This window comes from Mobula hypostoma, chromosome 10, assembly GCF_963921235.1.
Source record: "Mobula hypostoma chromosome 10, sMobHyp1.1, whole genome shotgun sequence".
NCBI classification, from domain to species: Eukaryota; Metazoa; Chordata; class Chondrichthyes; order Myliobatiformes; family Myliobatidae; genus Mobula; species Mobula hypostoma.
Window position 1 is genome coordinate 78,846,402 of NC_086106.1, and position 19,315 is coordinate 78,865,716.

Here is a 19,315-nt window from a genome sequence, read left to right on the forward strand (position 1 = left end):
CTCAGGAAGGAGAGGGATTCTGTCTCCAGAGATGAATGTACTTTGGCGTGAAAAGTGCAAATCAGTCCCAAGAACAAGAGCAAAGGACCTTGTGAAGATGCTGGAGGAAACAGGTAGACAAGTATCTATATCCACAGTAAAACGAGTCCTACATTGACATAGCCTGAAAGGCTGCTTGGCAAGGAAGAAGCCACTGCTCCAAAACCACCATAAAAAAGCCTGACTACAGTTTGCAAGTGCACATGGGGACAAAGATTTTACTTTTTGGAGAAATGTCCTCTGGTCTGATGAAACAAAAATTGAACTGTTTGGCCATAATGACCATCGTTATGTTTGGAGGATAAAGGGTGAGGCTTGCAAGCCGAAGAACACAATCCCAACCATGAAGCATGTGGGTGGCAGCATCATGTTGTGGGGTGCTTTGCTGCAGGAGGGACTGGTGCACTTCACAAAATAGATGGCATCATGAGGAAGGAAAATTATGTGGCTATATTGAAGCAACTTCTCAAGACATCAGCCAGGAAGTTAAAACTTGTCGCAAGTGGGTCTTCCAAATGGACAATGACCCCAAGCATACCTCCAAAATTGCTTAAGGACAACAAAGTCAAGGTATTGGAGTGGCCATCACAAAGCTCTGACCTCAATCCGATAGAAAATTTGTTGGCAGAACTGAAAATGCGTGTGCGAGCAAGGAAGCTTACAAACCTGACTAGTTACACTAGTTCTTTCTGGAGGAATGGAACAAAATTCCAGCAACTTACTGCGAGAAGCTTGTGGAAGGCCACTCAAAACGTTTGACCCAAGTTAAACAATTTAAAGGCACTGCTACCAAATACCAACCAAGTGTGTGTAAACTTCTGACCCACTGGGAAAGTGATGAAAGAAATAAAAGCTGAAATAAATCATTCTCTCTACTATTGTTCTGACATTTCACATTCTTAAAATAGTGATCCGAACTGACCGAAGACAGGGAATGTTTTCTAGGATTAAATGTCAAGAATTGTGAAAAACTGAGTTTAAATATATTTGGCTAAAGTGTATGTAAACTTCTGACTTCAACTGTAGGGTGATGCTATGGTGTGGGGGCAGTTATCTGACACTTCATGCAGTTGACTGAACGACAACCAAATGCTTTTGCATCAAGGACATTAAGCAAAGCAGAAAGCCACTGTTCCCAGATTGAGCAGGAAGCACTTGCAATTGTGTTCAGAGTTAAGAAATTCCATCAATTCCTCTGGTTGACTATTTACACCCCCTGACATAAATTTTTGGTCCACACGTGGGCATTCCTTCCCTGGCTGCTAGTTGAATGCAACGTTGGGCTCTGTTACCATATGCACATCAGGGAGCTATAAAGTACAGGAGGTCAAAACACCATTTGAATGCTGATGGATTATCCAGACTTCCGTAACTGCTACAGTTTTAGTCACTGTGGAGCAAGTCAGGAAGCACACGTATATTGACCCTGTTCTGTCTGAAGTGGTGGACATGCCAGACAGGATGTTTACAATGGGGCAACGTAGCAGTGAGGAACTATGTTCCATCTTTAGCTGTTTTGGGCTTCCTCAACAGCTTGTAAGTGATAATGGCCTACAACTCCTGCCTGAAGAGTTCAAGGCATTTATGGAAGCAAATGATATTCAATACATCGAGTTGACACCATATCATCCAGCTACTAATGGCCTTCTGAACAAACAAGCCCTCAAGACTTCAGTTGGAAGTGGATCCCTCAACCAGCATCTTACAAGCATCGTACTACTTTCTTGCTGACATACTGGAACACACCTCATGCCACCATCAAAATGGCTCCACCCACTTCACTGATGACAAGACAGTTTCACAGCTGCCTTGACCTGCTCAGACCCTCCCTCCCCAAAAAAAAAAACAAAGACTGTGCTAAGTGAACAGAAACCCCAAGCAGAAAGATGTGCCAAAGTGAAGTATGGCAGGAGAGAGAGTACTTGCACAAAACTACATCTTTGGATCAAAGTGGGTACCTGTGATGGTGGTGGCACACACTGGTCCTGTGTCATACATAGTGGAAACTAGGAACCACAACATCTGGAGAAGGCATGTTGATCGGCTGTTGCCCACTTCTGAGGCTACTGAAAACCAACACAAACTGACCAATCCAGATCCAGTTGTAGAAATGGGGCAGAATTCTGAGATGACAACTACAGAATCAGTTGCAGTCAAGATCAAATAACACAGCCACTGGATAATCCCCTGGGTTATGTCTGGAATTGAAGCAGACTACCGTCTTTCCCAAGCTTAGAAATAAAAGTTTTTTTGTTGCTGGCTAAATTTTATGATTACTCCATTGAATATTAATAGTTCAGCAGCTGGTCTGTGCTTGGGAAAGGTGAAAGACCTTTAAAATAAAGGGGGAAGGGTATGTCATATTCATATACATCTTGGCCCTTACAGGTTGCTGTCAAGTTTCCATGTGTTACGTACTGAATGCAATTTGAGAGGGCATTCTGGGTAGATGACTGACAGGCAAAATAAACAGCTGCACATTTGTTGCTCACTTCTCAGTCTCTCGTGTGTTATTCACAGCCAACCAGCTTCTCAGTTCTACAAACACACATCTTGACCCTGTTGAAGTTCAACTAATTTGTTGTACACAACCCCATTTGCCCCAGAACCAGCCTAAAAATGCCAGAAGTTGAAAGCAATTAGATTCTGCAAACCCATTTGTTGTTGGGTGCTGTTGAGTTGTCTTTGACTCAGGGTGACCCCATGGATAGTTTAGTCGGCCATAGTGTTTTCATGGCAAGATACAGAAGTAGATTGCCAAGCCTTTCTTCCATGCAGATACTGCAGCTGCCCAGGTTGAGAGCCGGCCAGATTTGAACTCAGGACCATCCACCTCAAAGTCCAGTGCTGATGACACTACACTGGCTGGCACCACCTGTTTAGCAACATTGATTTATGCCATTTTTATTTTTGTAATCAGTGGCACATGATACTAATAGTAATCCAGAGATTTTCACTTTCTGAAGGACTCATCCAACTTGTCATAATTTGCCTATAGAACTTTAATCATTCTGCTTGTCTTTAGAACCAATCTGGATCATAATCCACAACCCTTCAGTAATGTACTGGTAAAATTTTTTGCACCAGATAAAATGGCCTACTTGACCAAGACATCAGGGAGGCATATTACCCTGCAATCACATCTGCAACCTATGAAACCTTATGTTTTCTAGCAACTCTACCAATGAACATAGCACAGAAATCATTTCTTCATGTCAACCTTTACAACTGATGTTCCGGTGGTAGATGAGGGAGAAAATGTGAAACAAGAAAAATAAAATTCTAGAGTTTAAGAGCTGATGCATATAAAAAGTAAACTGGTAGAGAGAATTGGGAATAATTAAATGGCAAAAAGCCATTTCACAATAAGATGACATTCTGAAAATCAGGATGATATAAAAGGGTTGCGCATGGGAGGAATTTATGGCGCAAAAGGTTATATTACACAGGGATCCAATGATCAGCAGGGATGCACCTTAAGAACTTAGATGTTCAAACTTTTTTTTTATTGTCCAAAATCCCCTAGATTTCAAAACTATGCCTTTGGAATGAAAGCTAGCCAATGCCACTCTACAGCTCAAACCTGTTACCAGTTGTCACACCACAATGACAACTTTAGTCCAAGATTGTGATGACCATCTGATGAAGTTCTTCTCTGTCTTACTCCTAATAAAGAGTAAAGTGGAAAACAACTGATCCAGGCTGACCCACAACACCCCATCCAAGGTTGTCCCTTCTGAACATTGGCAATCCACTTACCTGTCCAACTGTCTTGACAGTTGTTATTTTACTTGCCTCAACTAATTCATCTGGTAGCTGATTGCACAGATACCCACCCTTTTCATAAGAAGTTGCTCCTCAAGTTCCTCTTAAATATTTCCTCTCACCTTAGACTAATGCTTCCTAATTCTCTACACACCAACTCTGGGGGGAAAAGACTGAATACGTGTATCCTATCTATAGCCTTCATGATTTTACGTACCTCTATAACTCACCTATTAGACTCCTACACTGTAAGGAATGAAGTCATACCTGTCCAACCTCTCCCTATGACTCAGTCTCTCATTTCCTGGCAGCATCCCGTTGTACTCTTTACAGTTCAATATAATCTTTCCTATAGCAGGGCAACCAAACTTGAACAACACTCTAAGTATGGCCTCACCAGTGCCCTATACATCTGCTCTATGACCTCCTAATTTCTTATACTAAGTGCCTTAAGTTACATGAGCCAGTATGCCAAAACCCTTCTTCACCAGCCTGTCCACCTGTGACTCCACTTTCTGGAAACCACATCCTTCGACTCCTAAGTCCCCCTATTCTATGACACTTTTGATAAAACCAAAATCTTTTGAATTAAAAAGCATATGAATATCTACACCAGAAAAGGAGCTCAAGATGCTGATTAGTGGGCCATATTCTGGTATTAATTTCTACGTCCTTTCCATAATTATTAGAAAGCAATTTAGGACCTTCTCCCTCGACTATTTCTTGCTGACCTTTTAAATCACATCAGTACCCAGTGATGCACTGCCCAGCATTTAAAACTTTAAAAAGAAGATACAAATACAATAATCTTCTGGGTTTAATTTAATACTATAGCAGAACTTTAACTGTATACATTCTGAAATCATGTTTATAAATGGCTGAAAGCTCTTTTTGAATAATTGAAAACAGCATTCATAAATATCCTTATAACAGTCAATCAAAAACATCAAAGGTGCAAAAGCTGCCTTTGGAAAATAAAATCAAAAGGCCAAATGGAATTAATGGATTCATAGGATGATCATTAAGAATCAATCACTTAGTTTCCTGTACTAAGTCCTAATTTGTCCAATCTCTCCCTATGACTCAGTCCCTCAAGTGCTCCAAAGCCAGAAAAATCTAGATAATTTAGGTTGCACAGTATTGCACAAGTAGGGAAACCTGCACTGACATAATAAATTCATCTTAATATAGCCAAAGTTCCCCGTCAATATTTCTGAACTGCACCTACAGTGAGGAAGAAACAGGGCAGCACAGCAAACTCAAACAGCAGTATGTGAATTACAGTTTCTGGATTGGGTGATGGTGATTTAGAGATAGATATTGCACAGGACAACACTCCTTTCCCTCCAGATATTCTACCTGCAGTTAGGGTCTCTGTTTGAACGATTAAACGCTTGACTACAAACACTACTTTAGTGCTGATTGTGATGATGTGTCTCAGTCATGAGTACTCTTCACTTAACCACTGATACAATCTATGAAGACATCTTTCCTTCTGTGCAAACCAAACCACACAAGACCTTTCCTTTTCTCCCCAACGCCAAAAGTTTCTTAAACACTTATTTCTCTGCAGTTGTGTTCTACTTAACATAAACATCTAGAAGCCAAGTTTTCTTGTGGATTGGGCTAGACAAAGAAGCTAAGGTTAAAAGGTGACAAACAGCCAAGCACTAAAACTTACAAATGCAAATGATATTAATTGTGCAATGAAGGTAAAATACAAGTTTATTTGAAAAATAGTTCAATCAATGCATAGTCTTTCAGTAACTTAGTAAGAGTACATGCTCCATTAATTGCATCTAAAAATCTTCAAGGAGCGAGAATTCTTGCCACATAATTTGTCTTCAAGTTCAGCAGCATTTTTAAATCTGGATGCCAAGATTTTGCAGTATTCAGCACATCATCTCTCATCAGATAACATCCACAAAGTCATCGGTAGCCAGTGAATTCATCGCATCCATGAAAGACTCTTCAGTTATCTATAAATAGAACCTGTAATGGACACGAGTAGTCATATTATCACTACCATTTTAGCCCACGTGAAATAGTTCCTATAAAGAACATATATTACCAAAAGTGTTCCTCTTTCTCCCCATCCATCCCATTCCAGAACAGTTCCAGATCCCAAATAGCATACAGATCATTTGCACATTCCCTAATTAATCAACTGCTCAAGTTTGGAATATACAGTATCATGCAAAAGCCATAGGCACATGTAAAAAACATTCTGTAAAGTGATGATGCTTTCAAAAACAATGAAAGGAAAAGTTTCTAAATATCAAAAAATACTAGAAAGAGCAGAAACAGTAAAAAAAAATTAAATCAAATCAATAGTTGGTGTGACCACCCTTTGCCTTTAAACTGCAATTTTCTTTGGTACACTTGTGCAGTTTAATAAGAAGTCGGCTGGTAGGTTATTCCAAGCATCTTAGAGAAATTGCCACAGAACTTCTACAAACTTCACTGCTTCTACCTCTCCAGGTAATCCCAGGCAACCTCGATGACATTGAGGTCAGGTCACTCTGGAAATAATGCCATTTATTGCAGATCAGCTGAAGATAGTGCTTTATGACCTTAGTCATGTGCTTGTGTCATTGTTCTGCTGCAGAATGAAGTTGGAACTGTCAGACGCCTCCCTGATGGGATTGCATGATGGATGAGAATTTGCTTGTACTTCCCTAGCATTGAGGATTCCATTAATTCTGACCAGATCACTAACTCCATCTGCAGCAACACAGCCCCAAACCTGCAGGGGACCTCAGTCATGCTTCATTGTTGGCAACAGACACTCATCCATGTAGCGCTCTCCAACTCTTCTATGGACAAAATGATTCTTGTTCGAGCCAAAAATTTCAAATTTAGTCTCATTAGTCCAGAGCACTTGCTGCTATTGTTCAGCACCCCCCGTCCTTGTGTTTTTGTGCATAGGTGAATCTCTTGGCTTTGTTTCCCACTGCGAAGGAATGGCTTTTTGGCAACAACTCTTCCGTGAAGACCACTTCTGACAAAACCCCTCTGGACTGAAGAGGAGTTACTTGGGTTCCAGTCATTTCTGTGAATTCAGAGCTGATAGCAGTGCTAGTCTTCTTCCAATTTAGAAGGGACTTCAGTTTGATGTATCTCTCATCTGCTGCACTCCATTTCCATTTCCAACCACTGTGTTTCTGGTCCTCAACTTCCTCCTTTTCTTTGGAAGAGTTTGGATAGCACATCACGAAACTCCTGTCTGCTGTGAAATTTCTGCTTGGGAGAGACCTTGCTGATGCAGGATTACCACCTTCTGTCTTGTTGCTATGCTTACTCTTGCCATGGTGTAAGAATTGATGGTTTGAAGGTTAAACTGTCACATCTGCCACACCATCACCTTTTAGTTTGGTTGTCCTTTGCCCAGTTTGATTCCTTCTACACCCATTTCTGTTTCAGTTAATCAGATTAGTTCATTCAACTCATTATGTCATTGATCATTAGCATCCTGTTTGTTATCCAATCACAAACATGAAAACTAGGCTATATACCTATAAAGTAATCAAGCTTTTTATTTCAAAGTTGCTGGTGAACGTAGCAGGCCAGGCAGCATCTCTAGGAAGAGGTACAGTCGACGTTTCGGGCCGAGACCCTTCGCCAGGACTAACTGAAGGACGAGTTAGTAAGAGATTTGAAAGTGGGAGGGAGAGGGGGAGATCCAAAATGATAGGAGAAGACAGGAGGGGGAGGGATGGAGCCAAGAGCTGGACAGGTGATTGGCAAAAGGAATATGAGAGGATCATGGGACAGGAGGCCCAGGGAGAAGGAAAAGGGGGAGTGGGGGGGAAACATACCCAGAGGATGGGAAAGGGGTATAGTCAGAGGGACAGAGGGAGAAAGAGAGAGAGAGAGAAAGAAGGTGTGTATATAAATAAATAACGGATGGGGTACGAGGGGGAGGTGGGGCATTAGCGGAAGTTAGAGAAGTCAATGTTCATGCCATCAGGTTGGAGACTACCCAGACGGAATATAAGGTGTTGTTCCTCCAACCTGAGTGTGGCTTCATCTTTACAGTTGAGGAGGCTGTGGGTAGACATATCAGAATGGGAACGCAAATGGTCCCCTTTGTCTCTATCATTGATTGGCCGTATTAATGCTTTTAAAATGATTATTTCACCCAAATTTTTATATTTATTTCAAGCGATACCGATTTTTATTCCTAAATCTTTTTTTCATATTATTGACTCTAAAATTTCTTCTTATATATGGCAAAATTGAAATCCCAGATTAAGTAAAAAATACTTAGAGAAATCTAAGAAAGAAGGTGGTTTGGCATTGCCTGTCCTAAGATTTTATTACTGGGCAATTAATATCCGATACTTAATATTTTGGACACAAGATTGGAATATAACTCCAAGCCCACATTAGGTAAACCTTGAAGGCCATTCTGTACAAGGGTTTTCTTTAGCCTCCATTTTAGGAACTTCATTGCCTTTTGCACTATCTAAATTGAATAAACACATTTTCAACCCTATAGTTAAACATACATTGCGAATATGGTTTCAATTTCGTAAATTTTTTGGCCTGAATGAATTTATGTTATCAAGTCCTATTATGTCTAATTTTTTTTTCCAACCTTCGGTAATGGACCAAGCTTTTTTGATATGGAAAACGAAAGGCATAATATGTTTTCACGATTTATTTTTGGATAACTGCTTTATGTCTTTTGAGCAGTTATCTGAGAAATTTGATTTGCCTAGATCCCACTTTTTTAGATACTTACAAATAAGAAATTTTTTAAATATTACATTGCCTACCTTTCCGACTTCCAATCCTTCTGGCACTCTTGATAAAATTTTAGGCTTTAATCCTTTGCAGAAGAGATTAATAGCAATAATTTATGATATAATTATGAAATTACAGCCAGATATATCTGATAAAATTAAAAATGAATGGGAAAGGGAACTTCAACTTTCCCTACCTACAGAGAAATGGGATAAAATTTTTCAATTAGTTAGTACTTCTTCTATATGTGCTAAACATACTTTAATACAATTTAAAGTAGTACACAGAGCTCATATGTCCAAAGATAAACTAGTTCGTTTTTATTCCCATATAAACCCTACTTGTGATAGATGTCACTCTGAAGTGGTTTCTTTAACTCATATGTTTTGGTCCTGTCCACTTTTGGAAAAATATTGGAAAGACATTTTTGATATTATTTCAACAGTTCTATGCTTCGATTTAAAACCCCATCCTATTACGGCAATCTTTGGATTGCCAATGGTAGAACATAGATCTTTGTCTTCTTCAGCCTGTCGAATGATAGCTTTTGTTACTTTAATGGCGAGAAGATCTATTTTGTTGAACTGGAAGGAAACTAATCCTCCAACTATATTCCAGTGGTTTTCTCAAACCATATTAAGTTTAAATTTGGAAAAAATTAGAAGTGATATTTTTGACCCTTCGGTTAAATTTGAAGAAACTTGGAAACCTTTTATGCAACATTCTCATATGATGTAATCTGACCTTTCCGAATCTTTTTTCTAAACTTAAATTGTATGAGGAGAGGAGCGGAGTTAACGACATTGTTGAAAATGTCCGATATAAGCTGTTGGTCTAGCCCTGTTTTGTTTTTTTTTCTTGGGGTTTTTTTTTCTTCTTTTTCTTTTGGGTTTTATTTTGTTTATATATATTTTTTCTTTTTATTTCTTTTTTAATGTTTAATCTCATTATGAGTTTGGAAGTCTTTTATATCTGTGTTACTTAAAATTCATTTTATATATGTTGATGAACATTTTTCCAATCTCTGTGTACCAACTTTGTTATTGAGTTTGTAATTTTGAAAAATTAATAAAAAGATTTAAAAAAAAAGAAAGAATGGGAACAGGATGTGGAATTAAAATGTGTGGCCACTGGGAGATCCTGCTTTCTCTGGCGGACAGAGCGTAGGTGTTCAGCAAAACGATTTCCCAGTCTGCATCAGGTTTCGCTAATATACAGAAGGCCACATTGGGAGCATCAGATGCAGTATATCACCCCAGCCGACTCACAGGTGAAGTGTCACTTCACCTGGAAGGACTGTCTGGGGCCCTGAATGGTGGTAAGGGAGGAAGTGTAAGGGCAGGTGTAGCACCTGTTCCGCTTACAAGGATAAGTTCCAGGAGGGAGATCAGTGGGGAGGGATGGGGGGGGGAACGAATGGACAAGGGAGTCACGTAGGGAGCGATCCCTGCGGAAAGCAGAGGTGGGGGGAGGGAAAGATGTGCTTAGTGGTGGGATCCTGTTGGAGGTGGCGGAAGTTACGAAGAATAATATGTTGGACCCGGAGGCTGGTGGGGTGGTAGGTGAAGACCGGGGAACCCTATTCCTGGTGGGGTGATGGGAGGATGGAGTGAGAACAGATGTGCGTGAAATGGGGGAGATGCGTTAGAGAGCAGAGTTGATGGTGGAGGAAGGGAAGCCCCTTTCTTTAAAAAAGGAGGATATTTCCCTCGTCCTGGAATGAAAAGCCTCATCCTGAGAGCAGATGCGGTGGAGACAGAGGAATTGCGAGAAGGGGATGGCATTTTTGCAAGAGACGGTGAGAAGAGGAATAGTCCAGATAGCTGTGAGAGTCAGTAGGCTTATAGTAGACATCAGTGGATAAGCTGTCTCCAGAGATAGAGACAGAAAGATTTAGAAAGGGGAGGGAGGTGTTGGAAATGGACCAGATAAACTTGAGGGCAGGGTGAAAGTTGGAGGCAAAGTTAATGAAGTCAACAAGCTCAGCATGCATGCAGGAAGCAGCGCCAATGCAGTCATCGATGTAGCGAAGGAAAAGTGGGGGACGGATACCAGAATAGGTTTGGAACGTAGATTGTTCCACAAAGCCAACAAAAAGACAGGCATAGCTAGGACCCATACGGGTGCCCATAGCTACACCTTTAGTTTGGAGGAAGTGGGAGGAGCCAAAGGAGAAATTATTAAGAGTAAGGATTAATTCCGCTAGCCGGAGCAGAGTGGTGTTAGAGGGGAACTGATTAGATCTGGAATCCAAAAAGAAGCAGAGAGCTTTGAGACCTTCCTGATGGGGGATGGAAGCATATAGGGACTGGACATCCATGGTGAAAATAAAGCAGTGTGGGCCAGGGGACTTAAAATCATCGAAAAGTTTAAGAGCATGAGAAGTGTCACGAACATAGGTAGGAAGGGATTGAACAAGGGGGGATAAAACCATGTCGAGGTATGCAGAAACGAGTTCGGTGGGGCAGGAGCAAGCTGAGACAATAGGTCTGCCAGGACAGGCAGGTTTGTGGATCTTGGGTAGGAGGTAGAAACGGGAAGTGTGAGGTGTGGGAACTATAAGGTTGGTAGCAGTGGATGGGAGATCCCCTGAGCGGATAAAGTCGGTGATGGTGTGGGGGACAATGGCCTGGTGCTCCTTAGTGGGGTCACGATCAACGGGTAAATAAGAGGAGGTATCCGTGAGTTGTCACTGTGCCTCGGCAAGGTAGAGGTCAGTACGCCAGACTACAACAGCACCCCCCTTATCAGAGGGTTTAATAGTAAGGTTAGGATTAGTGCGGAGGGAGTGGAGAGCAGAGCGTTCCGAAGGAGTGAAGTTGGAATTGGAACAAGGTACGGTGAAGTCAAGACGGTTGATGTCCCGTCAGCAGTTAGCAATAAAGAGATCCAGAGCAGGCAGAAGACCCAGTGCGGGGTGACCATGAAGAGGAGGAGGGTTGAAGACGGGAGAAGGGGTCATTGGAAGAGTCCTTGCCGAAGAAGTACGCTCGGAGACGGAGGAAGAAGAGTTCCGCATCATGGCGAATGCAGAACTCGCTGAGGCATGGATGAAGGGGGACAAAGGTGAGGCCCTTACTGAGGACAGAGCGTTCTGCCTCAGACAGTTGAAGGTCAGAGGGGATGGTAAAGACCCAGCATGGATGAGAGCTGGGATCAGGGAGGGTTGGGGTGAGAGGAAGATGGAGCCTCTGAGGGCCCAGGAGCTGATGGTGGGATCTGAGAGAGACAGGGTTGCAGAGTGGTGGTGTGAGAAGGGGAGACGGGAGTCACAATAGCAGCACATAAAGACCCGGCCTGGAGTTCAAGGCTGGAGTCGCAGTTGGTGGTTGCGCAATCGCTTTGAAAGTGTCCATGGTCATTCCCCCCCTCCCCCTTTTCCTTCTGCCTGGGCCTCCTGTCCCATGATCCTCTCGTATCCCTTTTGCCAATCAACTGTCCAGCTCTTGGCTCCATCCCTCCCCCTCCTGTCTTCTCCTATCATTTTGGATCTCCCCCTCCCCCTCCCACTTTCAAATCTCTTACAAACTCGTCCTTCAGTTAGTTCTGGTGAAGGGTCTCGGCCTGAAACATCGACTGTATCTCTTCCTGGAGATGCTGCCTGGCCTGCTGCGTCCACCAGCAACTTTGATGTGTGTTGCTTGAATTTCCAGCATCTGCAGAATTCCTCGTGTTTACAAGCTTTTTATTAGATTACTTATTACATGTTACTTTCTTTAACAAATTTTTAAAAATTCTCTAACATTTAAATTTTTGGAAAATTAATGTTTGGAAATCTAAAATTTGCTCTTTTCTATTGACACCCTAATGCAGGAGACAAAAATAAACATCTAAACAAAATTTATATAAAACATCTTAGGTGCCCAAGACTTTTGCACAGCACTGTACTTCCCTCTCCATATCAAACCCCACAATTCCCTGTCCCCAGCTCAAAATATTGCAAGCTGCAGGATACATGAAGAATATATTCTCCACTACACATCTTCTATAGGTGTGTAGTGGAGAGTGCATTGACTGGTTGCATCAGATCCTGGTATGTAAACACCAATGCCCATGGATGGAAAATCCTACAAAAAGTAGTGGATTCGGCCCAATACGTCACCGGTAAAGCCCTCCCAACCGTTGAGTGCATCTACATGAAACACCATCATAGGAGGGCAGCATCTCTCATCAGTAATTCCCACCATCCAGGTCATGCTCTTTTCTTGCAGCTACTGCCATCAGTGTAATATTGATGTGACTCAGACACCGCTGTAGATTGAACAACCACGTTTATTCACCAGGCTTCCATTTTTTACTTCTCCACGTCCTGACGTCACACGCACTCTGACGCTATGAATACTCACACAATACATTACATCCCCCTTCTCAAGATTTTTTTACAACACTGTGAATTACCAAAACAATGCCTCTAGGTATGCCCTTCTTACAGTGCAACAACCATGACATAAACTAAAGAAAATCTTACCTTCTTGTACTGTATTCTGCATTGTATCTTACAATACTACCAGCAGTGTATTTTCTTTTACTAACATAGACTAATAAACCTTTTATTTCACACCTTGGAACTTATGACATGTGTGACTTTTCCTCAAACCGTATGTCTAGTCTCTGTATCTAGCTGGAAGTTTGACTTGTCTCCCAGACCGTGTGTGATACAACTGTGACTCTGCTTGTCCTTCATCCGTGTCAGTCTCTCGAGTGGCCTCTGTGTCTTTGCTGTCTGCATCACTCTTGGTGTCGTTTGTTTCCAGGTCTGTATCTGTGGAAATGTCCTGTGCATCTGTACATGGAAACTCCCTCTCGCCTGTCTTCAGCAGATGCTTCCCGTTCCTCCTGTAGACTCTTCCATCCGACGTGCAAACTATGAAGGATCTTGGTTGCTGATGTCTGTTCACAACCACAGCCGGTTGCCAAGTGTCTCCTCTCTGTATTCTGACATTTTCACCTGTATGCAGATCTGGCAACTGTCTTGTATGTCTGTCATAGTAACTCTTTTGCTTTATTTGCTTGTACTTTTGCTTGTCATGTACTTGAGGATTACCTTCAGGAGTCAGTAGAGTTGTGGATGTTGGCAGTTTGGACTTCAGAGGACGTCCCATCAACAGCTGTACAGGAGAGAACCCCACACCCTCAATCGGTGTGTTGCGGTATTCAAGCAGAGCAATGTAAGGGTCACCGTTGCTGCAATGTGCCTTCTTGAGCATGTTCGTGACAGCTTGTACAGCTCTCTCTGCTTGTCCATTAGACTGAGCGTGCCCTGGACTGGACGTAACATGTTGAAATTCCCAGCTTTCTGAGCACCCTCTGAACTCACCACTGGCATATTGTGGACCATTGTCACTAAGGACAATATCTGGAATACCATGTCTTGTGAATGTTGACTTCATTGCGGTAATGACACCTCGACTGGACGTGTCAATTAACTTGGTGAGCTTCGGATATTTTGAATAGTAGTCCACACAAAGCAGATATTCTGTACCATTGTAGTGAAAGAGATCTGTGCCAATCTTCTCCCATGGTCTTCCTGGTAGTGAGTGGGGAAGCAGAGGCTCTCTTGGATTGCTGTTTTTGTTTTCATTACAGACAGCACACTGAGACACAATGTCTTCTATCTGAGTTGACATGCCTGGCCAATAGAGAATGTCCCTTGCTCTTTCTTTACATTTCACTATCACCAGGTGTGACTCATGAATTCTGTTGAGCATTTCCTGTCTCATTTGGTTTGGTACGATGAGTTCTGCTGTTTTAAACATTAGTCCTGATGCATAGCTGATTTCCTCTTTAAATATCTAGTATTTCTGCATTTCCTTTGGAATATCTTTTCTTTCTGCTGGCCATCCATTCATTGTAATGTCTCTTAGCATTTGCATTTCAGGATCATCTGCAGTCACTTTCCTGAACATGTTCAACTTCTCCTCAGAGATGGGTAGCTGAGGTGTAACCCAGTTGACCTCCAGCTCTCTTCCTAGTAACTCTTCCTTTTGCTCTTTGAGGTAAGCATGGCTCAAAGTATCAGCGACGTGCAGTTCTTTTCCTGAATAGGTGACTGTGAGAGTGTACCTCTGTAGCCGGAGAAGCATCCTTTGCAGCCTCATAGGAGCGTGGTGGAGTGGCTTTTTGAAGATGCTCTCAAGTGGTTTGTGATCACTCTCAACCTGGATTTCTTTGCCATATACATACTGGTGGAACTTCTCACACCCATAAACTATGGCGAGTAATTCCTTCTGGATTTGAGCATATCAGCATTGGCAGTCCGTAAGTGCTCGTGATCCATGCGCCACAGGCCTCCCATCCTGCAGTATAACAGCTCCTATTCCTTCCAGACTGGCATCCACAGACATCGTCACTGGTTTATTGACATCGTAGAACTTGAGTGCTGGTGCATTGGTAACCAACTGCTTCAATGTGTCAAAACTTCTCTTTTGTTCATCTTCCCAATGCCATTCAGTGTTGCCCTCTAGTAGCTTTCAGAGTGGAGCGCTGACCTCTGATAATTTGGGAATGAATTTGGCAAGGTACTGTATCATGCCCATGAACCTCAATAGTTCTTGCTAGTCTTTGGGTGGTGGTAGCTGTACCACAGCTCTGACCTTTTCATCATCTGGTTTTAGCCCATCAGCACTGAGCACATGACCTATGTATTTGATCTCTGTAGTTCTGATCTTACATTTACTTTTGTTCAGTTTTAGGTTATACTCGCGTGCCCTTTCCAGGAGCTTCCTCAGTCTCTGATCATGTTCCTCAATTGTATCACCCCATATCAGCAAATCATCAATGATGTTCACCACCCTGTCCAGGCCTTCAATCATTTGTGCCACGGATCTCTGGAATACCTCTGATTCAGAAGAAATCCCAAAGGGCAGACGCAGGAAACGATGCCAGAAGCCTTGATTTGCTTCTAATGCTGAAAAGTATTTTGCATTAAGCATGCGGGAGACAACCTCTTCAACCTTGAGCAGCAGATAGTGCTCTCTTTTGATGGCTTGGTTGAGATCTTGTGGATCCATGCAAATCCTCATCTTTTTTTCTGTGACCACTGTCACCATACTATTCACCCAGTCGGTCGGTTCTATTTGTCTTGTTATGACTCACATCTGTTCCATTCTGTGTAGCTCCTCCACTACTTGATCCCTGAGAGCTACTGGAATCTTTCTTGGGGCATGCACGACTGGTGCAATAGTTGGATCAATCTTGATATGGTGTTTCCCTAGTAAACATCCTAATCCAGAAAACAAGTCATCAAAGTCTTTGAGAATGTCATTTTCTTTTTCAACACCATAGATTCGCTTCACCAGGCCTAGCTTTGTGCATGTTGCTTTGCCCAGTATTGCTGAAACATGTTGCTGTACTATTTCAAACTCAATCTTGTATTTTGACCTTTGTACACACAGGTGAGTGCTTTTTTGCCCAGTGGCGCCGTCTTGTGGCCGAAATATGCAATAAGCTTGCAGGTGGATTTTTCCAGTCTTCCTCTGATGTCCAGTGAGTTGAATGTTTCTGCCGACATTACATTGCACTTTGCCCCAATGTCAAGCTTAAATGTTACTTTCCTCCTGTTTATTATCAGATCTTGGGTCCAATCATCTTCATCCTCCATCTCTGCATTGTCAATAATCATGATGCATACCTCCTGTTCCACTTCAACTGTGCCAATGAACATGTCACTGTTGCCCTCACTCTGTTCCACAGCATGCATTTTCCTTGCGGTCTCCTTTGATCTGCACATCTTTGCAAAGTGATTTCTTTTCTGGCATAACTTGCATGTCTGACCAAAGGCTGGACATTTTCTGTATCCGTGTTTATAACCACATCTGTTGCAGTTAACTTCCTTTTGATCATCCTGTGGAGCTGGCTTTGTCCTACTCTTGTCAGTTTTCACAGGTTTTATTTTGTGCACTTCAATCTCTTCATTGAGCACCTTAACCTGACTTTACGTGATCTCGCTGGCACGGCAAATGTCAATCGCCTTTTCTAATGTAAGATCCGCCTCTCTCATTAGCCTGCTTCTCACTTGATCATCTCGTATGCTGCATACAATCCTGTCACGTATTAAAGAATCATGCAGTTTTCCGAACTCACAGTCTTTTGCCTTGCTCTTCAAATCTGTTACATAGGCGTCTATGGTCTCCGTTGGTCCTTGAGCCCTCGTAAAAAACATGTGTCAGATGAATGGTAAGATTTTTCTCAGTTCACAGTAATCTTGAAACTTTTTCTTCATCACTTCAATTTTATCTTGGTCTTCATCTTGGAAGACAAACGTGTTGCAAACTTTTATTGCCTCTTCTCCGGCCACGTGCAGAAACGTAGCACATTGCACTTTCTCCGTCTTTTCAGCTAGGCCGCTAGCAGTGCAAAACAGCTCAAACTTCTGGATCCATATTTTCCAGTTTTCAGCAAGATTACCTTGTAGGCTTAAACTTGACGGTGGCTGTAACTGTGACATCTTTTACGTGTCTTCTCTTCCTTTTTATTTTTCGCGTTTTCTTCTGACACCATGTAATATTGATGTGACTCGGACACCGCTGTAGATTGAACAGTCTTGTCATCTTCAGAAGTTTTCGGATGACTCTGCCATAGTTGGATGCATCAGCAAGGGAGATGAGGCTGAGTACAGGGCTACGGTAGGAAACTTTGTCACATGGTGTGAGCAGAATTATCTGCAGCTTAATGTGAAAAAGACTAAGGAGCTGGTGGTAGACCTGAGGAGAGCTAAGGCACCGGTGACCCCTGTTTCCATCCAGGGGGTCAGTGTGGACATGGTGAAGGATTACAAATACCTGGGGATATGAATTAACAATAAACTGGACTGGTCAAAGAACACTGAGGCTGTCTACAAGAAGGGTCAGAGCCGTCTCTATTTCCTGAGGAGACTGAGGTCCTTTAACATCTGCCAGATGATGCTGAGGATGTTCTACGAGTCTGTGGTGGCCAGTGCTATCATGTTTGCTGTTGTGTGCTGGGGCAGCAGGCTGAGGATAGCAGACAGCAACAGAATCAACAAACTTATTCGTAAGGCCAGTGATGTTGTGGGGATGGACTGGACTCTCTCACGGTGGTGTCTGAAAAGAGGATGCTGTCTAAGTTGCATGCCATCTTGGTCAATGTCTCCCATCCACTACATAATGTACTGGGTGGGCACAGGAGTACACTCAGTCAGAGACTCATTCCACCGAGATGCAACACAGAGCATCATAGGAAGTCATTCCTGCCTGTGGCCATCAAACTTTACAACTCCTCCCTTGGAGGGTCAGACTCCCTGAGCCAATAGGCTGGTCCTGGACTTATTTCATAATTTACATATTACTATTTAACTATTTATGATTCTATTACTATTTATTATTTATGGTGCAACTGTAACGAAAACCAATTTCCCCCAGGATCAATAAAGTATGACTATGACCACGTTTATTCACCAATTTCCCCCAGGATCAATAAAGTATGACTATGACCACGTTTATTCACCAGACTTCCTTTTTTAAATCTTTTCCATGTCCTGACGTCATACGCACTCTGATGCTGCGAATACTCACACAATACCTTACAATCAGGTGCAAGGTACAAAGAGCCTCAGAACTTGCAACACCAGGGTTAGGAGTTACACTTCTTAACCATCAGGCTCTTGAACAAAAGAGGATAACTTCACTCACCCCATCATTGAAATGTTCCCACAACCAACGGATTCACTTTCAAGATTCTTCGTCTCACGTTCTGATTACTTATTGCTATTGCTATTAATGTTTATAATTTCATTTATATTTGAATTCGGGAGGTTAAGATGGCGGTGCGCTGTGTGTGCGCTGCTCTCCGGTGAAACATGATATCGTATCCGTTAAATAGGGGCCGTGGACAATGCTGATTTGATGGAGAATGGACGTAAAAGCACAGAGGAACATCTGGAGAAATTTCTGAAACGCCGATTTGCTGCTGTCATTACTGTGTGGTCATGAATCTTTCGGAGGGTAGGCCTCAAAATCCCTGGCCTTGCCTGCTTTTGGCGACCGAGAAGGAGGTCGAATCCTTCGGACAGAGATGGCGCTCAGTACCTGGTGTCGGAGGCTCGAAGTTTTCGGATGACTCAGAGTCGGATTGTGGTCGGCATGGCAGGGAGAGTTTTTCTTCCTTCTCGCGTCTGCGTGAGATGTGGGACATTTGAGAAACTTTGAACTTTACTGTGCTCACGGACTTCTTCATCAAGTTATGGTATTGTGCACTGTTGTAACTATATGTTATAATTATGTGGTTTTGTCAGTTTTTTCAGTCTTGGTTTGTCCTGTGTTTTGTGATATCACACCAGAGGAAATAATGTATCATTTCTTAATGCATGCATTACTAAATGACAATAACAGAGGACTACGTGTCTTCATAATCATAACCATAATTTTCATAGTTTGACATCTTCTGCACTCTGGTTGATTTTTCATTGATCCTGTTATAGTTACTATTCTATAGATTTGTTGAGCATGCCCACAAGAAAATGAATCTCAGGGTTGTCTATGGTGACATACATGTACTTTGATAATAACATTTACTTTGAATTTGAGCCAAATTAAACTCATACCATGTAGGACAGCCTACAAACATCTTCATCAGGTAGAGTGAGTAAACAGAAAATGGTTATTTAATGGCAAACAGACCAGCACCTTAGAGCAGTTTCTTTTTTGCTCATCTTTGAAGCAATTACTACAAAATAGAGGAGCAATAAAGGTCAATAAATGAATAATGAACTCTATGGCATAACAGATGTAGTTAGCTTTAATAA

General features: G+C 42.2%; 1 protein-coding gene across 1 annotated transcript in view; it reads right to left on the bottom strand.

Annotated features, from left to right (window-relative positions):
- Positions 1-4,845: 4,845 nt before the first annotated feature.
- tmlhe (trimethyllysine hydroxylase, epsilon) overlaps positions 4,846-19,315 on the bottom strand; it is a 51,453-nt gene continuing 36,983 nt past the window's right edge. The window contains 1 exon segment of the mRNA XM_063059811.1: positions 4,846-5,796. Within this exon segment, the coding sequence (XP_062915881.1) occupies positions 5,614-5,796 (183 nt within the window). The 3' untranslated portion in view covers positions 4,846-5,613.